The sequence below is a fragment of the Camellia sinensis genome, chromosome 10 (assembly GCF_055761805.1).
Source record: "Camellia sinensis isolate YWXY chromosome 10, ASM5576180v1, whole genome shotgun sequence".
NCBI lineage: Eukaryota > Viridiplantae > Streptophyta > Magnoliopsida > Ericales > Theaceae > Camellia > Camellia sinensis.
In genome coordinates this window covers 28,262,099-28,283,398 of record NC_138970.1, presented here as the reverse complement: position 1 = coordinate 28,283,398, position 21,300 = coordinate 28,262,099, and the positions used below count along the sequence as shown (strand labels likewise).

The 21,300-nt window shown below is 41.9% G+C and overlaps 1 protein-coding gene across 1 annotated transcript in view; it reads right to left on the bottom strand.

Moving 5' to 3' along the window:
* Positions 1-21,056, bottom strand: part of LOC145800254 (uncharacterized) — a 28,389-nt gene extending 7,333 nt beyond the window's left edge. Inside the window, exons 1-2 of the mRNA XM_082889916.1 lie at positions 19,585-21,056; positions 18,676-19,503 (exon numbers count right to left, since the gene is read on the bottom strand). Of these exons, the coding sequence (XP_082746042.1) occupies positions 18,676-19,503; positions 19,585-20,064 (1,308 nt within the window). The 5' untranslated portion in view covers positions 20,065-21,056. The remainder of the gene's footprint in view (positions 1-18,675; positions 19,504-19,584) is intronic.
* Between the last annotated feature and the right edge of the window lie 244 nt (positions 21,057-21,300).

Here is a 21,300-nt window from a genome sequence, read left to right as displayed (position 1 = left end):
TTAATGAATGAGATTCGTTTATAAATGAGTCATACTTATGATGTACACATTTGAACCACTATTCTCATTCACATCCGATTTACAAATCTCAACAAAGCAAAACGACCTTGGGTCCAACACATCATATCCATATACAAAACGACCTCAGGTCCAATTCTTACATAAAACAAAACGACCTTGGGTCCATCTATACAAAACGACCTTTGGTCCGATTCTTATATAAAACAAAACAACCTTGGGTCCATCTATACAAAACGACCTTTGGTCCAACCAACTCTTTATTCAAAACGACCTTTGGTCCAATTCAAACATGTCAAATGGCCTCAGGCCCAATTCAAACATATCAGGCATATCAAACAACCTCGGACCCATTCTCTTTATATTTATATCTACGCATATTTCATATTCATGATCATGATCCCTTTTTCATTCAAATGGCCTTTGGCCCATTACGCTCATGTTCAAACGGCCTTTGGACCATCACGGTATTCAAATGGCCTTTGGCCCATCTTTATACTCAAACATATCAAATGGCAAACGGCCTTAGGCCCAATTCGGACATATCAAACGTATCAAATGGCAAATGGCTTTAGGCCCAATTCGGATATATCAAACGTATCAAACGGCAAACGGCTTTAGACCCAATTCGGATATATCAAACGTATCAAATGGCAAACGGCTTTAGGCCCAATTCGGATATATCAAAGTATGAAATAGCAAACGGCTTTAGGGCCAATTTGGATATATCAAACGGCAAACGGCCTTAGGCCCAATTTAGATATATCAAACGTATCAAACGACAAACGACCTTAGGGCCAATTCAGAGATATCAAACGTATCAAACGGCAAACGGCCTTAGGCCCAATTCAGACATATCAAACGTGTCAAACAGCCTTATACAAAATTAGGCATATAGAGTACTCATTCATATTTCAAATCAACAAGTCCATGAAGTTTATGCAGTAGTAGCATTTGAAAAATAACATACTTGAAAATATCTATACTAAGATATTACTCACAGTGTTCTGCCGGTAGATTCGTCCTTATACTCGACCCTACATAATACATAAGACATATCGGTCACAAACAATTCAATTCATTCTTAACTCATACATTCCTCTTAGGCCTCTTTCTTACCTTCTTAGTCCATTTAAAATGCTCAATGCATACCTAAGAGTGCTTAGAAGTGGAAGAGAATGGAAACAAAACATAAAATTATCTTTACAAAATTTCTGAAACAAGGCTCCCCGCTGGACCGTAGCTTTCGCCGCTCGAGCGGACCCCTTTGGTCTGCAAAAGTACTGGTTACTTCATTTTTACACTCGAGCATGACTTTGGATGCTCAAGCTGAGAGTCAAGTATGTGACAGGGCGCTCGAGCGCGACTCCTCCCGCTCGAGCGTACATCAATATCTGCATAAGTTCTGGGAGCTAACATTTCACGCTCGAGCGGCGCTTTCCCCGCTCGAGCGGACATGCCAAATTCTGGAATTTCCAGAACTGTTCTTGAAGCTTAAACTTAATATTCAAAGGCCCCAAACTCATGATCTTGGTTCAAAAACATGGAAACACATTATATAACATGAGAACATAACCAATATGAGGCCAATTGCTCAAAATCCTGATCTAACTCTCAAATTAATCAACATTCCTCTTGTATGGTCAAAACCTATGTATTCAAACTTCATACAAGCCTCATATCTCCATCAATCATGCATGCATGTAAGTTTTTTACTTCAATTCCATTTCAAATGGCACCAATGATGCTTATAATCATGAAACTCAACAAAACCATGCTTGCATGTATGCTTTAATGCTCAATTTTTCATAACTAACACATTACATGCTAACTTATGCAATTTCATAGCAATTCTAAACATGCATGTGCATATAGACTTCAATCTCTTCATAATCAACTCAATTCATGCTTTTGAACACCATTTAATTTTGAATTTACAAAATAACAAACTCAACTCATAAATTTATGCTCAATCTTCACCTAGGAACTTCAATCTTCCAAATTCTAGTTAGTTCTTTGAGTTTAGCTTCCAATCCTCAAGCTTTGAGCCAAAATTCATAATTTGAGCCCCTTTCTCTCTCTAGAGTACATTCAGATTTTTGAGTTCAACAAATGAGGGACTTGAGTGTATATCAGCCTATTTATAGGCTTATCTAATTAGACTTGGTTAAGGCTAATTAATTGTTCCCAATTCAATCAGTTTAATCTAATTATTTTGATCCAAATCAATTTCTAATTAAATTTCACCTTAGGCTCTAAAAATTATGTCAATCACAATGGCGTAGTCAATTTCGGTTTCTGTGGCCGATAAGGCCTTCAATTTTCAGTTCAAAGCATAAATTCTAACAGATTTTCTTACGGTGAACAGATACAAAGCCAAAATCACATATAATCATGCAATTAACACCCAAATTCAAATTAAGCACATAATTACAAACATAATCATGATTAATTAACATAGTACAGGACAGGGTTATTACAGTCTGGTACGATCCTCTCTCTCGTTTTACTATCTCATGTACAATTGCTTACATTGAGGACAATGTTGTATTCCAGTTGGGAGGTGAGGTTATTTATAATAACCATTCATGTTTGTACTTGCTACACTTGATTATACCACTTCACTTAACGTTCACTTTGTGCCAGTATGGTAATGATGTGAGCATATGTTAATTGGGGAACATAGTGGACTCGTATGAAAAGGGTTTATTGGGTAAATACTTACATGTGATGTTTGCACTAGGATAGTTGTTTGTGTTTGTGGTATTAGTACACTTGTCATGAATATGCCTTAATTCACATGAACACACTATCATAGCAGTGACCTCTTTATTATAATCCCTGGTGTACATCATTGATAATGGCTAGGGTTGCAGAAAAGAACAAATGAGTAGCCAAGATTCTTAAATAAAAAATAAAAAACACTTGACTTATTTCGGTTCGTAACCTTTTTAACTTGAGTTATTAAGCCCGTAGAGGTGCCTCTACACCTAGTGCCCTAAAACCGTCTAGTTTGGGAGTCATTGGCCCAATACTTATTACATGGGTTAATTAGAAAGCTTAAGGGACTTAGACATTGCACAATTAAGGAAAAATAAAGAGAATGACTTGTTCGGATTCGTAGTCTTTTCAACTTAAGTTATTAAGTGTAGACGTCCCCGAACGCCCCGGGAGGAACGAGCTCCCGTTCTGTTCATACTGGGGTCACTACAGCTCAGGACTCTCAAATTTGTCACGGTTCTAAGTCTGAACTAAAGAGTCCAAATCCGGCAAATCGTTTTGAGAAACAGATTTTTGAAAAGAAGTGCCAAACATGGACTGCTTTGCCAGATACAGAGTCGCCACCTAGATATTTTATTTTGGAAAATTTAGGAAACCCTGACTCGGTGCCAAAGGCCACGTGTCCGTCATCACCAGAGTTGCCTCGGCTCGGGAACTTGGGTACGATTGGGGAAGGTCACTTCGTGAGCACCCCCGCTCGCCCGATCAAAGATCGGCCTCTACTAACCATGATATCAATTTTTGAAAACTTTGTGTGTCCTTATTCCGGTTATTAGCCTAGGTTACTATGTGATGCACACAGCATATAAGTATACACTGAGTTGCCTGAATTGGAACAAAACATTTCATGTTTGTTTATTTGAAAGTGGTTTGATGGTGCTACCCGCAAGTAGGCTAAGACGTGGATTTGCCACCCTCGGGTGGGCTTAGAAAACATGATTTTGCCACTATCCAGTGGGCTTAAAACACGCATTTGATGAATTATTCCAATTCAAATAACCCAACCTTCACCCACAGGCATTCAGGCAGTTATATCACATAAGCATATAGCCTCATAGTAAGCATGCTATTCATGGCAGTCACTCACACGCATGCAAGGATGCTAAAGCATAAAACTTACCGAGTACTCCAAGCCAAAATAGAAACTACATTAGAAATCATGCATGATCCTAAGTATACAAAAAAATGCCTAATGCAACACATGCAAAAATGCAACTATAGCAGGCTCGGCTATTCTAAACATGGCATATGGAATGCTACAGCTATCATGTATTCAATTTGGAATTGAAAGTACGATGCAGTTAGTATGGTGCGCCGAGCCCGGTGCATGCAATACAGATGAATGATGCAAACATGCTATCATACTGTATGCTAATTGAAATATGCCCTAATCTAACCATCAAAAGCGGATAAATAAAAGGGAGAAAGACGTGGGGTTGGAAGACATACAACACACACACGCACACTTATTACAGCATTGCCCTCGCGCAGAGGGTCCAAATAAATATACAGTCCCGAATGAAAGAATATTACAGCCCAAATATTACAGTCCAAATAATATACAAATTCCTAATTAATTTACAAATTAACTAAGAAAATAAATAAACTGGTGTGCAAGCCAGGGACTGCCTCGCTTCTGATGGATGATGCATGTCCGGGTTGTCTTGCGCGGAAATCCACCAGGATGCCCCAACTAGCCTCTGTTTAGCAGTTATTCTTGAAATGCGTGCCAAGTCCCGAAAAATTGCTGATTCCTGATTTTGCTGCAACAGAGAGCAGGAAAGGGGCATAGCAATGTATTTCACAAATATATGCATACCTCGATCCTCGTGCCACCAATCACGCATACCAAGGCATGATGGCCGAGGAGTCGAATTGCACAACTCAATATAGGATGAATGCACATGAAAACACAACAAGACCTAACTCCATCATGGATGATCCGGAGTGTCGGTGACTTGGAATTGAGACACATTCCGTCACTCGGAGTACGAAATGCACCTCGTTTCCCGTGCCCGGGCTAACCCCTATCCCGAACACGATGTAATATGCATGACATGCATGAATGCAACTAAGATACAGCCTAGCATGCAGCAGGTGCATTGGTAACTCCGAAAGGCATAACTAAAAATTCGTAATGTCCATACCTCGTTCGAAAAGCAGTTTTGTCAACGTCCTCTGGTTTAACTTTCAACTGATGGTATCCTGATCTGAGGTCGATCTTAGAAAACACTTGAGCACCCTGTAACTGATCAAATAAGTCATCAATGCGCAGTAATAGGTATTTATTTTTCACAGTTACCTTGTTTAGTTCACGATAGTCAATACACAGTCTCAGTGAGCCGTCTTTCTTTTTTACAAATAAAACAGGAGCGCCCCATGGTGAAGTGCTAGGCCTGATGAATTTCTTATCTAGCAGTTCTTGCAGTTGCACTTTCAATTCTTTCAGTTCAGTTGGAGCCATTCGGTAAAGAGCTTTAGATACTGGCTGCGTTCCCGGAATCACATCAACGGTAAATTCAATCTCCCTGTCAGTCAAATCCCCTGGCAGATTATCTAGAAATACATCTGGGAATTCTCTGACTATAGGAATACTGTTCACGTTAGCATTATCATCAGTAGATACAGTCAATACAGAACACAGATATCCCTTACACCCGTTTCTAATCAATTTAACAGCTTTCACAGATGAAATCAAATACGGAGGAGGTACTACTCAAACCCCATTAAACACAAATTCGGGTAAACCCGGTGGACGGAAAACTACTTGTTTCGTTACACAGTCTATGGTAGCATGATATTTCGTTAACCAGTCCATTCCCAATATTACGTCAAAATGATCAATGTTCAGAGGCAGTAAGTCAATAAACAAATGTGCATCTCCAACAATAACTTCACAAGCAGGGTACATATATGCACAGGTCATAGATTCCCCAATAGGTGAGGATACAGCTAACAGATAATTCATGGGTTCTAATGGTCTATTCAGTTTTCGCGACAAAGCATGCGACACATATGAATGCGTAGACCCCGAATCAATCAGTACATAAGCATTTTGAGTACAAATAGAGAGAATACCTGACACAACGGTCTCAGTATTCTACACGTCTCCCGGTACTAGGGCGAACACTCGGCCCTGCCTCATGGGCTCTTTCTCGGTAGCTTTGGGGTTCGATTTTGGTGCAATAGTTGATGCTGCCACGCTTGGTGCAGCTTTACTACTGGTTTGTGGAGCAGAGGGGCAGTCTTTAACCATGTGGCCCACCTTGCCACACTGTAACAGGCTCCAGATATTTTGTAACAGACCCCTTTGTGCTTCTTGCCACACTCAGAACAGGGTGGTATGAATCCACTCCCTAGGCTGGGGCTAGTTGTTGACCCCGTATTCTGTTTCTTGTTCAATGGATTATGCTTGCCTTTCTTGTATTTAAAGCCCTGCCTTTTACCACGCCATTCAGACGCTGGTGTTTCAGTTTTCAGTGCTTCGATATTCGATTCAGCCATCAAGGCTCGGTCAAGAACATTTACATGATTCGGTAGCTTCAAAACATTTATTCTGTCCAGTATTACAACATTAAGGCCGCCTTCAAACTTTCTGGCCTTCTTGTAGTCAGTGTCAACCATATGTGGTGCATAACGGGCAAGTTCAGTAAATTTTGTTTCATATTCAGCCACCGACATGGTGCCTTGTTTTAGTTGTTTAAACTTAGTCACCTTTCTATCCCTAACACACTGAGGGAAATACTTCTCGAAGAAGGCTCCTTTGAATTGAGCCTAAGTCATTACGGTGTTGTTATCACGGATAAGCATCCACCACCTTCTAGCTTCTTCCTGCAGAGTAAAGGTGGCCAATAGTACTTTATGTGCTTCAGAGCATGGAAAAACCTCAAACAATTTTTCAGTCTCAAAAACCCACGCTTCAGCTTTTAACGGTTCAAGGCCTCCCTAAACGGACGGCGGTTTCATTTTGTTGAACTTATGGGTGAGAGCAATTATGTCCCCATCATTAACATTGGCATTCTGTTCCGGCTGTATTGGAGGAGGAGGTGGGGGCTGTTGATTCTGTTGTTGGTCCAGTCTTTCAGTTATTAGTTCCATCATTCTTTCCAGTCTTGCCATTCTTGCCTCAGAGGATGAGGTTTCAGATTCGTTTGCAGTTCTCGCATTATCCATTTCACTATAGGCAGTTATAACAGTTATCAACATAGGCAGTCTTTCATTTAAACAGATTAACACATTAGCATATATTCAGTCATGTCATAGCCACACACTTATCGTGCTCATGTGATGCCCTATTTACTTTTCTAGGACACCCTATAGCTCATTTGGACACGTGTGTGCGGTATAACTCGTGGTAAGTATCACTCTGATACCACTCTGTCACGACCCAAACCCGCCCCTATGGGTTTAGCACCGTAACCGGCCAGTAATCCAAGATTACCGAAGGCCTGCTTAACAGTAGTACAGTAAGACAGAGTACAGGGGCTGGCGGAAGCCAATACAGTAAATAAATAGTCTCCAATGAGCTGTGGCAGTCTGTATGCAAAAAGACTTCATTCAAATATATACAATCAGACAAAACAGTATATACATATATACATTCATTCAGTTCCGGGACCTAATCCCTATTAAACAGTACGGTAACAGTTATGCAAAACAGATACAGAGACAGACGGGGAAATTAAAAACACCCCTAAGCCGTAGCTTGACAGGCTCGGAACCTCGCATTGAGGCACATAGGTTGGCTCGACAAAACTGGAGTTTACCCCGACGCTCCTAGCTGCGGTCTGGTGCCTGGACACCTACATATATATATGAGCAGTGAGCTAAAGCCTAGTGAATAACACAATGCGTAAAGGGGTTAAGAACGAATGTCCTTACAGTAATGAAAATAGTTCATTAAATCAGTATTTCAGTCGTTCAGTTGATATAATCATATGTGGTACATCCATTAGCATAACAGTACAATGAACAGTAGGTCTTAAAAGACCGAACAGTAAATGATGGCCATCAGTCAGTAACAGTAGTGGTTCCAACGAGGGAACCGACAGAGATCTCTATAACAGTAATAGTAAACAGTAGTTGCTAAGGATGCCACAATACAGTTCAGAATATAGGACATACATTCATTCAATTAACAGTAACAGTTCAGAAAGCAGTACAGTTCAATTGTTCAGAAGATAATCATTTTGAACATATCTTTACACAATTGTTACTCAGAGTTCTGAGCTACAGTAAAACTAGAGCGCGTCCCCAGTCGCCAACCCTACACAGTTACAAATTGAACACACACTAAGCTACACAGTTGGGAAAATAATAACTTAATCCCTAATTTGCCTCGGTGTGTTCTACATCTATGTCCTCATTAAGATGCCTTAAACTAGGCCTAAGAATACCTAGGATGAGATGAGGATGCAAAGATGCACTTTAAAAGCATTTTCAGACTTTTCAGAAAACAGGGGTCACACTCGAGCGTAGGTTACTTCGCTCGAGCGGATATGCAGACAAAGGTTTCCGCTCGAGCGTAGAATTACCCGCTCGAGCGTTCTGCAAAATAGTCAAAAGTGCTGGATAGGCGAAAATCACGCTCAATTGGGCGCTCGACACCCGCTCGAGCATGAGACACAATGTCCCGCTCGAGCGTCAATTATTCCGCTCGAGCGGACTTCAAAACAGAACAAAATGCTGGAAGCACGATTTCCACGCTTGAGCGCCAGTCACCCTGCTCGAGCGTGAGTCCAAATTCTGGAAATTCCAGATTTGAACCTCAAGCTCAAAACCAAGTTTTAAACCATAAATTTCGATCCTCTTGGGCCAATTTTCCAGAAAACACATCAAAACTCATACTTTAACATGAGTCAAAGCTCAATTTGTAAAATCAAAGCCCAAGGGTGTTTCAAATAAATCCAATTCAAACCAATTTCCATGAATATGAAGAACATACAAACATGCATGAATTTAAATCATTTCAAAGCTTCAATTTGATGCTCTAAGGAGCCAATTGTTCCAAAAATAAGATGAAATCATGGACTTAACATAACCATGATCATGCATGAGACAATTCTCCATGGAATCAACTCAACATTCAACAATTCAAACATGCATGTATGGAAAGAGCTCCAATTCAACATTAATGAACCAATTCGTGACTTAACCCTTCAATTAGACATGAACCATGCAAGAGTCAACTTAAACACAATAATGAGGGGTTGAATTTCCTTACCTAGGTCTTCAATTACAAGAGTAGAAGTTCAATTAAGCAAATCTCCTGCAAATTCTCCAAGTCTCCAAGCTAGGCTCTCACTTGAACTCAATTCCCTCACTCTCACTCTCTTGGTCGGTTGTGTGCAAGAAATGGAAGAAGAAATGTTTTGTTTACAAGTCTCACAATGTGTAAGATAGTGGCCACTAGTAGGGCAAGGTTGTAATTAAGTCTAAGTTGTGCAATTTAACTTCATTAATCTAATTTAATCATACCAAATCAATTTTCAGATAAATATGCCATAAAATCCTATAAATTCTAACTAACACAGAACATTAATCAATTTCAGGTTCGGCCGCCGATAAGGCCTTCAATTCGCCATTTAACCATAAAAACACGAACAGATCAATTAACAATCGATAGATAGGAAATGCATTTAAACAGATACAGTCAATCAATCAGTTTCAGCTTTCAGTCAGTCAGTTCAGTATTTCAATCAGTTCAGTTACTTCAGTTATCAATCACAATCAGTCTCAGTTTAGCAGTAATCGGTAGTTAATCAGTAAATAGTGACGAGGGTTGTTACAGAAATATTGGATATTTCAAACTGGATTGCAATTGATAACCGATGTTTAATCTCGTTTATATGGTTAGTGGTGAATTCTTTGCCCTAAAATTTTTTTCAAAAATTAATATCTCAAACCCTAATTTTAATTATCAATTTAATTTTTTAATTTCATTTAATTCCCTATTAGCCATAAAATCTCTCAATCTTTTTAATCAAAATTAATTTAGGAATTTAGCTATTAAACTAGTCTAATTTCACAATTGTCCATGTGGATCGATATATCGACTTGCCATTATTCTAAAAGAATTTGGTATAGTTTAGTGGTTTTTTTGTGTGTATGTAACGACTTGTCAAGCACCAACTCCTTACTTTGTGCTCACCGAAGGCAAAGAAGATGAAATAGATCTACTCAAATCTGATATAGATCTGCTCAAATCTACATCAGATCTGAAGATCTACGTTAGATTCGGCTAGATTTAAACCCAAAAACAGTTGTCGGAGTACAAGCATTTCTCTATATTTATCTCTTTCCTTCAATCTCTCAGTTTTTAATATTTTTTTTTTATACTACACACTTCTATTTTCCTGTTATAATGAAAAGATTTTCAAATTCTGAATAAGTTATTTTCGAGTTTTAATTACAAGCGTTGAAAACTGTAAAATTTTACAGTTTCAGTTTTTTTTTTTTTGGTGCTAAAATGAATCATTTTTTTGAACTGTAAAATTTTACAGTTTCATAACTTTCTTTAAAATTATAAAATTTTACAGTTTTATAACATGCTTTTCAATTTGATTAATACGAATAAATACAATAGAATCATACTTTGAAAATGTAACATTTTACAGTTTCAAAACTTATTTTTAGTTTGTTCAATATTAAAAATTATTTGCTTAAATCCTACAAAAATTGAAAATAACATATTTTTTTTTTCCATTATTGCTATTTATTGTTCTTAGGTTTTTTTTCTTCTTTCAGTTTCTTAATATTTAACACATTTTGCTATGTGTTTTAACCTTAATTTCTCATTTTATTCTTCTTCTTTTTTTCTGGTAATATTTTAAACATTCCGATGAGTCTTCGGTGATATTCTTGATGTCTAGCGAACATACTAGACATTCCAACGACTTCCCATAACATTTAAAAACATTCCGACGATACTCTGGCGATTTTCCGGTGATGTTGAGTGTGGGGACATATTTTTTGAATACCAACACGTGGCATGATGACGCCGACGTGTCAGCCGAAGTGCCACGTGCCCTGGTAGTTAAGCCGAGGTAATCTCGGAGAAGCCGAGGTAATCTCGGAGAAGCCGAGGTCATCTCCGAAGATGTCGGAGTCCGAAGATAAGGGACAAGAGTCCTAAGGCAAAGAGGGGACTTAGTTAAGATAAGGATAAAGCTCTTAGGGAGTTTATCTCTATCTCTTAAAGAGTCTAGAGTAAGCACTAAGATTGGAGTTCATAGAAGTCATACTTCTAGTTGGACTTGGATTGAGTACATTATAAAAAGAAAGGCACCCCCGTGGGTCTAAGGTATGTAATTCATACTTTGAGTATTCAGTTTAATACTTGATTATCCTTGAGAATCATACTGACTTGATCGTCGGAGTGCCCCCGGGTGGAAGAACCACCGCCGGAGCTTTTCTTTTCTGTTACAGGTTGCTGGAGCCATCTATTCTGCCGGTGCTTAGCTGCTGATCACTAAACGGGTAGTGTGGTCAGATTTTTACCCACACAATTTGGCGCCGTCTGTGGGAACGAAGGAAGAATAGATGGCCAGTAACGGACAACAAGGAAACGCTGGGGACGATGCTCCTTCTGGAAGCAGCAGACCGATTAACCTTGACACCGAAGGAGACAATCGCAATACAGAAACCCGTGACCAGGGTCACAAGGAGAACGACGATATCCAGGAAGGTGACACAACAAAAAGATCAAACCAAGGAAAATACTACAATGAAGACAACCTCCAGGTATGGAGGGACAGGTGCCTACGCAGAGACGAGGAAGTAAAGGAATTAGCAAACAAGTTGGCGGACCTCCAGTCGGTCGTCAACTTCATGATGCAGAACAATGTTATGCAACCACCATACCCGCTGCAAGATACGCCGATGCCAGCAACCAACACCCAGAAAGGTGGAGGAAAAACAATCCCCGAGGTCCCTCAACATACCAGGAGCGGCAGGCATTCTCACCGGTCTTCCAGGGAAGTCGGACGAGAAAGGCCAAGGCAAGAGGAGTCCCGAAGGACGCAACACATGAAGAATCCAGACCCCAAAGAACATCGACATGTTCAGGGGCAAGTACTCCACTTTGACACAACCCATGAAGAAAGACCCAAACGGACCCACCTCGAGGCCGAGAGCAGTATACCAAAAAGACTAAAATCAAAAGACAGCCGAGCTCTAGGGAGGAGCAAAGAAGACTTAAGGGACTACCTCAAGAGGAGGCAGCAAAATGCAGAGGCCGAGGTAAACTCCCCAGTAAAACCGAAGACAGCCTTCTCGGTAGAACTGGACAAATTCGAACCACCCAAGAGGTTCAGTATGCCGAGGTTCCAAATCTATGATGGTAAGTCAGATCCAAACTTTCATGTTGGGCTATACCTAAATTCAATGGCACTATATAGCGGGAACGAACCATTGCTCTGCAAGGTATTCCCCTCATCCTTTGGGGAAATTGCATCTGATTGGTTCCACAAGTTACCGAAAGGAAGTATAAAGACATGGGAAGGCCTGGCCGAGATGTTTGTGGCCAGGTTCGTAACCAACAAGCTGCAACCCCTGAGGGTTGATGCTTTGATGGCTCTAAGAATCACCAAGGAAGAAGGCCTTAGGGCCTATGCGAAGAGATACTACGAGGTGTTCAACCGAATACCTGAATGCAACCAGGAAGTAGCAGTCGTGTCTTTCAAGAACGGCCTGAACGATGACTGCCCACTACGGAAGTCTTTGGCAAAAACATTGCCAAAGAGCATGGAGGAACTCATGGCAAGAATTGAGAAATACGCCAGGGCCGAGGAAGATACGTCGGGAAACAAAGAAGTGAAGCAAGAAAAGGGAAACGGCTCACCGAAGCGAGGCCGAGTCAACAACGGACTCACCAGGCAAGAAATAGAATTAAGAAATAAACAGGCGGTAACCACGGTATTCCGGATCCCCATCCATAAAATCTTGGATCGGATTCGGAATCAACCATATTTCAGGGCTCCAGAAAGAGCACCAGGGGAATTCATGGGAAAAAACGTCGGCAGACATTGTGCCTACCACAATGAAGGAGGGCATCCAACTCAAGGTTGCAGGGCCTTAAAAGCACACTTAGAGGACCTAGTAAGGCAAGGCCTTCTGAGGGACCTGGTCGATGAGGCCAGAACAAGGGAAGAACAGGCAAGGTTGCCTCAAGCACCAGCAGCACCCCCTCCCCCAGCACAGCGACCACAGGCAGGAGAACCAAGGGTGGTCAATGTGATCCACTCAAGGGTCAACGAAAACGAGGTCAGAGGAGAAACCCAGAGGGTAAGACATTTACAGCATATCCACCAAGTTGGGGACAAGAGACATCGGCCAGAAGAATGCCAAGGGCCAACGATAGCCTTTACCGAAGCCGACCTAGAACTGGTCCAACATCCGCATAATGATGCCTTGGTAGTATCCCTCCAGGTTGGGGAATGCCAAGTAAAACGCATCCTAATAGACCAAGGCAGCTCCTGTGACATCATGTACGTCAGATGTTACAGAGAGCTAGGCCTTCACCCCGATGACCTAGAGCAATCCAGCGGCCCGATGGTCGGCTTTAATGGAACACCAACATGGCCACTGGGTGCAACAAGCTTAGAAGTACAAGCCGGCACTAAGAAGATCAGGACAGAATTCCTGGTCATTGACACACCCTCACCATACAACATCATCCTTGGAAGACCGTGGTTGCATGCAATGGGGGCAGTTCCCTCGACGTTGCATCAACTACTCCGGTTCCCAACGGAGCATGGGATTGAAGAAGTCAGAGGGGATCAACTACAAGCCAAAAATTGCTCCATGGCAGCAATAAAGTCCACCTGTAGTATACAGGAGCCAAAGAAAGCAGAAGTTGAAGATGGAGACATGGAAGTCCTGGAAGACGTCGGGAAAGAACCGACCGAGAAAAGCGAAGAAGCACTAAAGAAAATCTTCGTCCAGGAGGGCGACGAAGAACGATTTTTTCTTCTCGGCTCCGGCCTAGCCAAAGAAGAAGAAAAAGAACTAGAAGATTTTTTAAGGGCAAACATAGAGACATTTGCCTGGACACCCTATGAAATGCCTGGCATTGACCCCGAGGTCACTTGCCACAGTTTGAATGTCGACAGATCGGCAAAACCAGTGATTCAACGAGCCAGAAGGCCGACGTTATTACACGTCGAAGCAGTGGAGGAAGAGGTAGACAAACTCCTTGAAGCCAGGGCAATCCGAGAAGTCCAGTACCCAACGTGGCTGTCCAACACAGTAGTAGTAAAAAAGAAAAATGGCAAGTGGAGGGTTTGTGTGGATTTTACCAGCCTCAACAAAGCTTGCCCCAAGGACAGTTTCCCTCTGCCCAAAATCGACCAACTGGTTGACGCCACTTCGGGACACGAAAGGATGAGTTTTTTAGACGCATACAGAGGGTACCACCAGATTGCTATGTACCCTCCAGATGAGGAGAAGACCGCGTTCATCACCCCGAAAGGCCTGTACTGTTATAAGGTAATGCCTTTTGGGCTGAAAAACGCAGGAGCAACCTATCAGAGGTTAGTAACAAAGATGTTTAAACATCTGATCGGCAAAACAGTAGAAGTTTACATTGATGACATGGTCGTAAAGACCAAGGAGTCAAAAGGTCATCTTGCCGACCTAAAAGAGGTCTTTGACATACTCAAAAGATATCGGCTCCGACTCAACGCCGCAAAGTGTGCCTTCGGAGTTGGGTCAGGTAAATTCCTAGGCTATCTGGTAACAAGAAAGGGCATAGAGGCCAGCCCAGACCAAATCAAAGCCATCCTGGAGCTACAGAGCCCAACATCGGCAAAGCAAGTCCAAATGCTCACTGGAAGGGCCGCAGCCCTGAACCGATTCATCAGCAGAAGCTCGGACAAGTGCAGACCCTTCTTTAACCTGGTAAAAAAAGCCACAGACTTCCTGTGGACCGAAGAATGTGAAGCAGCCTTAGCCGATCTGAAAAAGTACCTGACCACAACCCCGGTCCTTTCTAACCCTGTTCCAGGAGAAGAATTATTTTTGTACTTAGCAGTCTCTGAACACGCAGTCAGTGCAGTGCTAATCCGCGAGGAAAAAGGGGAACAGAAAGCTGTCTATTATGTAAGCAAGACTTTGGCTAACGCAGAAACAAGGTACCTACCACTGGAAAAATTAATGCTAGCCTTGGTAATGGCCTCAAAGAAACTAAGCCATTACTTCCAGGCACACAAGATTGTGGTTCTAACAGAGCACCCATTGAAGTCCTTATTACATCAAGGAGACTTAACAGGAAGGATAGCAAAATGGGCAGTAACACTGGGACAGTTTGACCTAGAATTCAGGCCAAGAACAGCAATAAAGGGCCAAGTTTTGGCCGACTTCGTCGCAGAACTCACACCTGAAGCCATCGCACCTCAGGCTCCGTCGAGCCGAGATGAGCATCACCCCGACAAACAAAAAGAAACCCAGTCAAAGACAAAACAGCAAGAGAAAGAAAGGCTCAGACCATGCAGCATCTACATCGGCGATTCGTTCAGACTATATGTCGATGGAAGTTCAAACCGCCAGGGAGCAGGAGCAGGAGTACTGCTGATATCTCCAGATGGAGAGATTGTAGAACAATCCATCCGACTGGGGTTCAAAGCCTCCAATAACGAAGCAGAATACGAGGCATTAATTGCAGGACTAAAGCTAGCAACAGCAGCAGAGGCAGACGAGGTAATTGTTTTTTGTGATTCGCAATTAATTGTTAACCAGTCAACAGGAGAATTTGCAGCCAGAGACGAAAGAATGTCGGCATATGCAAAGGAAGTCATCCGACTGGCGGCCCTATTTCAGAACTGCAGATTACTCCAAGTCAGCCGAGATGACAACACCCATGCCGACGCATTAGCCAACCTGGCCAGTTCAATTCAAACTGGAAAAACAAGGACAATTATGATCGACTACATGTCGGCCCCGAGTATAGATAAACAGAGCACCGAACAAGAAACAATGTGCGTGGGCCTTGGACCAAGCTGGATGGATGCAATCATTGCGTTCCTAAAAGAGGGGAAGCTGCCAGAAGACCACAAAGAAGCACATAAAATTAGGCTGAAATCCGCCAGATTCAGCCTAACAGCGGAAGGCCATCTTTACAGGAGGTCCTTCACTGGACCACTTTTAAGGTGCGTACACCCTTTGCAGGTTGAAGATTTTCTTTATGAGATCCATGAAGGAATTTGTGGAAGCCATGCCGGGGGCAGATCGTTAGCCCATAGGGCCATTACCCAGGGGTATTGGTGGCCCTACATGCAAAAGGATGCCGAAGCCTATGTAAAGAGATGTGAGCAATGTCAAAGGTTTGCACCTTTGATACATCAGCCAGCTGCCGACCTAAACCCAGTATCCAGCCCCTGGCCGTTTGCCCAATGGGGCATGGATCTGGTGGGACAACTTCCCCAGGCAACTGGGCAAAGAAAATATTTACTGGTAGCAACGGACTACTTCACAAAATGGATAGAGGCAGAACCTCTTGCCAAAATCCGAGATGTGGATGTCAAGAATTTTATTTGGCGAAACATAATCACCAGATTTGGGATTCCAAGAGCAATAGTTGCCGACAACGGAACACAGTTCGACAGCAAACTTATCAAAAACTTCTGTGCGAAATTCAAGATCAAAAACTATTTCTCAACTCCAAGTTTTCCTCAAAGTAATGGGCAAGCAGAGGCGTCCAACAAAGTAATCCTGGATGGGATAAAGAAGAGGCTCCAAGCAGCAAAGGGAAAGTGGGTGGACGAGCTGCCTAACGTACTTTGGGCATATCGGACCACGCCGAGAAGATCAACGGGAGAATCCCCTTTTGCCATGGCCTATGGCACAGAAGCAGTCATCCCATTGGAGATCGGCATCCCAGGGATCAGAACCCAGGGAGTAGAGAATGGCACCAATGACATACTCTTAGCCCGAGACCTGGATCTACTGGAAGAACGAAGAGAGAAGGCTGCAATTCAGCTTGCAGTATACCAGCAACAGCTTGCCAGAGCTTACAACAAGAAGGTTAATCCAAGGGATTTTCAAGTTGGCGACTTAGTCCTAAGAAAAGTCGTCGGAAACAAGAAGGATCCCAGGGAAGGCAAGCTTGGCCCGAACTGGGAAGGACCCTACAGAGTTACTTCAGTATTGGGCAATGGAGCATATCGGCTTAAAGACAATGAGGGCAAAGCACTACCCAGACCTTGGAATACTTGTAACTTGAAATTCTTCTATCATTAGATAAACATCATTGTTTGGCCGATATTATCAATAAAGTCTTTTCAGAATTCTCTCAACACGTATGAGTAATGGTTATTGAAGACATATCAAACTCAGGCAAACTAAGCCGATGTTATTCCTTGATCCACTTGTTGAAATTTGTAGCAATTTACAAGTTGGAATCAAGCTGATTCCTTATCTTCACTTGTTGAAATTTGTAGCAATTTACAAGTTGAAGTTAAGCCGATATTATTCCTTGATCCACTTGTTGAAATTTGTAGCAATTTACAAGTTGGAATCAAGCTGATTCCTTATCTTCACTTGTTGAAATTTGTAGCAATTTACAAGTTGAAGTTAAGCCGATATTATTCCTTGATCCACTTGTTGAAATTTGTAGCAATTTACAAGTTGGAATCAAGCTGATTCCTTATCTTCACTTGTTGAAATTTGTAGCAATTTACAAGTTGAAGTTAAGCCGATATAATTCCTTGATCCACTTGTTGAAATTTGTAGCAATTTACAAGTTGGAATCAAGCTGATTCCTTATCTTCACTTGTTGAAATTTGTAGCAATTTACAAGTTGAAGTTAAGCCGATATTATTCCTTGATTCACTTGTTGAAATTTGTAGCAATTTACAAGTTGGAATCAAGCTGATTCCTTATCTTCACTTGTTGAAATTTGTAGCAATTTACAAGTTGAAGTTAAGCCGATATTATTCCTTGATCCACTTGTTGAAATTTGTAGCAATTTACAAGTTGGAATCAAGCTGATTCCTTATCTTCACTTGTTGAAATTTGTAGCAATTTACAAGTTGAAGTTAAGCCGATATTATTCCTTGATCCACTTGTTGAAATTTGTAGCAATTTACAAGTTGGAATCAAGCTGATTCCTTATCTTCACTTGTTGAAATTTGTAGCAATTTACAAGTTGAAGTTAAGCCGATGTTATTCCTTGATCCACTTGTTGAAATTTGTAGCAATTCACAAGTTGGAATCAAGCTGATTCCCTACCTTCACTTGTTGAAATTTGTAGCAATTTACAAGTCGAAGATAGGCCGAGGTTATTGCGTAAGTTCTCATAGCAATATGTGGGTTGTCTGAACCCTAGAGAAGATGCTTAACACTTGTTGAAAGTTGTAGCCATTTACAAGGCTATGTTAAGCCGACGTATGATCACCCGCTGAGGTATACAGAAAATTAACGGGTCGATACAAAGGTTAAGTATATTATTTAAACACTTGTTGAAATTTGTAGCAATTTACAAGTAGGTTAGAACGAAATCATTGTTTAAATACTTATTGAAAACTTAAAAAAATGGCAAAAGTATACATTGAGTAGTATATGTTTAGTTCTTCACAGAATTTATACAAAGTTTGCAGGACAGTATCTTGCCAAAGTAAAAGCCTTGCAGTTATACCCAGGGTATGTAGCCCCGAGAAGATTGCACAAAGAAAGCATGCAAAAATTTCTAAGTATAGAACTATGCAGAAGCAAGCAACAGAACATCACAAGATCAAAAATATCCATTGCAAGAACAGTTGCAATTACATACTGAAAAAGGCACATCGGCCATAAGAAGGAACGTACATTGTTCAGGAATTAAAAGAAAAAACAAAGTCCAAAATCCAGAAAAGAAAGAAGGGAAAATCAAGACTCTTGAACATCAGCAGCAGCAGAAACTGGAACCTCGAATGATTCAGCTGGAATATCCTCGGCCACCTTCTCCGCTCGTATCTCGGCATCTATCTCTGCTAAAGTTGTGTCAAGACTTCTGTCAGTCAGAAGAAGGTCAGATGATGGACACCCCTGAACAGGTTCCCTGGGCACTTCCTCAGCCTCATCACCCACTTCATCTTGAGTTAAGTCTAAAATTTGCTCAGCTGGAAAGGACTTGGCCTCAGTAGCGCCCTTGGGTTTTCTCACCAAGGCTTCACCTTCATCTTTCTCTTCGTCTTCACCCTCAGCTTCTACCTCGGTCTCTGATTCATCCTCAGCTTGACTTGGAGGAAGAAATGGTAGAAGATTAGCATCAACCTGGCGCAATGGCGAGTCAGCAGGGAGATCAAGCTTCTTTATCAGAGACATCCAACCAAGGGAAAATCCCCTGTTGCATGCCTGCCTGACTTGAAGTTTGTATTCTTCTGCAACGTCGGCCATGCCTTGAGCATAGGCCTTTTCATCGGCCTCTTTGACTTCGGCCTCCTTGGTGGCCAAAGCTTGTTGAAGTTCTTTTTGCGCTTGGACCTTCTGAGCCTCGGCCTCCCTTTTCTCGGCTTCAGCTACTTTTTTAACGGCCTCAGCAGCTTCGGCCTTTTCAAGAGCTAAGGTTTGGTTCTTCGTTGCAGCCTCGGCTTGATCCTCTAGTTTTTTCATTTTTACTTCAAGGGCCCTTAATTCTCTCTTCATTGAAGTTGCTTCCCTCTTCATATCAACCAATCTTTGACGATTCTCAAAGGATTGCATTGAAAATGAATGGGCATGTTGGATAGCCTGAATGAAAACAAGAGTATCAGAAAGTGTTCTCAGAAAGAAACAGAAGGAAAAAACACAAAAACAAATAGAAATACTTACTTGGGCAGAGTGTTGGAGCATCAGAGCGTAATTTTCATACTCACTGAACTTGGCATTTCGCTCCAAATCATTCGGTAGAAGAAGAGCGGTACTAAGGGCGACAGCAACGTTGATATCATCAGTACTTTCACTAGCCATGATAGGCCTGTCCTCTAGAGATAGATCAGGGGCCCATGGGACGTCGGGCTTCTTTGAAGCCGAGGTCGTCGCAGACGATGACCTTGGCCTCTTTGTTTGTGTAGATCCTGAGGGTTGGCCCTCAGCAGACCTTTTGGTTGAAGTAGAGGCCGATTTTTTGCTTTCAGCTAGCTTCGAAATCGGCAGAGCATCCTCAGCCTCGGCGTCTGTAGCCTTGGCCTTAGGCTGAGCCTTTTTTACTCTCTTTTGTTTGGGAGGGAGCGTTGATTGCGCCGGTGCGGCTTCGGCATCAGTTGGAATATCGGCGAGAAGGTCTTGGACGACAGGCCTCGGACGAACCATCTCGGCAGTCTTTACTAGCCTTCGTCGGCGTTTACGTTCAGGAATTGGTATTAAGAAGGGAGCCGAAGTTGATGGAAGATCGGCTGGGTCAGATGTGGACTCTTGATCTGTCCGAGATGTAGAAGCAGTTAAGGTTGTGGCTGTTGGTGGAGAGAGACTCTTCTTCCTTTTTCGAGGGACGTCGGGTAAAATGGATTTGTGTGTGGGGACAAAGTTTAATAATACTGGGGCTTTTCGTTTAAGGATTGGAAGACCAAGAAGTGTTCTCAGATCTGGTCCTGGGAAGAAGGATTGACGAAAATTTTTCGGTGGTTGATGAAGATCTGCAAAGAATCAGACGTCAGAAACAACAAAAGTATTTAAGTGTTGAATGAAAACAACTAAGTGTTGACTCAGGGCTCTTACTCTTGCCCTCTGTAAGTGTTCGAGGAAGAGGGTAAAGGTGGACATCTTCATCTGGGCCAAATTCCCAATTTCCAGAGGCAATAAGATAGTCATCTCCAGCCCCCTTGTTGGAGTCTGGAAGGTCGGCTATAATCTTGTACTGAGTGGATCTCGGCTTAAGGTAATATACAAAACCCCTATCCTTCAGATCAAGAGGGCACATGGTATAACAATATTGAAGGTCGGCGAGGGTGATTCTGAGGTTTTCTTGCCTAGCTAAGGCTATAATACCATTAATTATCCTATAGGAATTGATAGTAAGTTGCATGGGGTTTAGCTTATAGAAATAGAGAACTTGACGAAAAAGGGGATCAAGTGGAAGCCGAAGTCCACATTCGATAAAAGCAACTACTGGAAAAGGCATTGTATGGTCTGTAGGCACGATAGTGTCATTATCCCCAGCCAGCTTAAGATGAACGTCGGCTGGGATAGAGAATTCTTGCCTAAAGTATTCAAGACTTGTTGGGGTATTTACCCTGTGCCTCCACATACCCATTGTGTCGGCCTAAATTAAGAGGAATATGTTTCAGAAGACGGGCGTTTTTAAGGTTTCCCTAAAGATTAAGGGTTCTACAGACAAATCCCAAATCTACGAACTATTAAGATAAAGATCGGGGGCACAGATCTGGGGCAGATACAAAAAAGAGAAAACAAAAACGAGGTTTCAGATTCAAGAACAGAGGTATAATTTTCAGAAACAATAGAGGTACAGAAAAAAATCAAGAACAGCGGCGAAAAGAATGATGGAAAAGCATAGAGGTTCAAAATATAGCCACAAAATTCAAAATACAA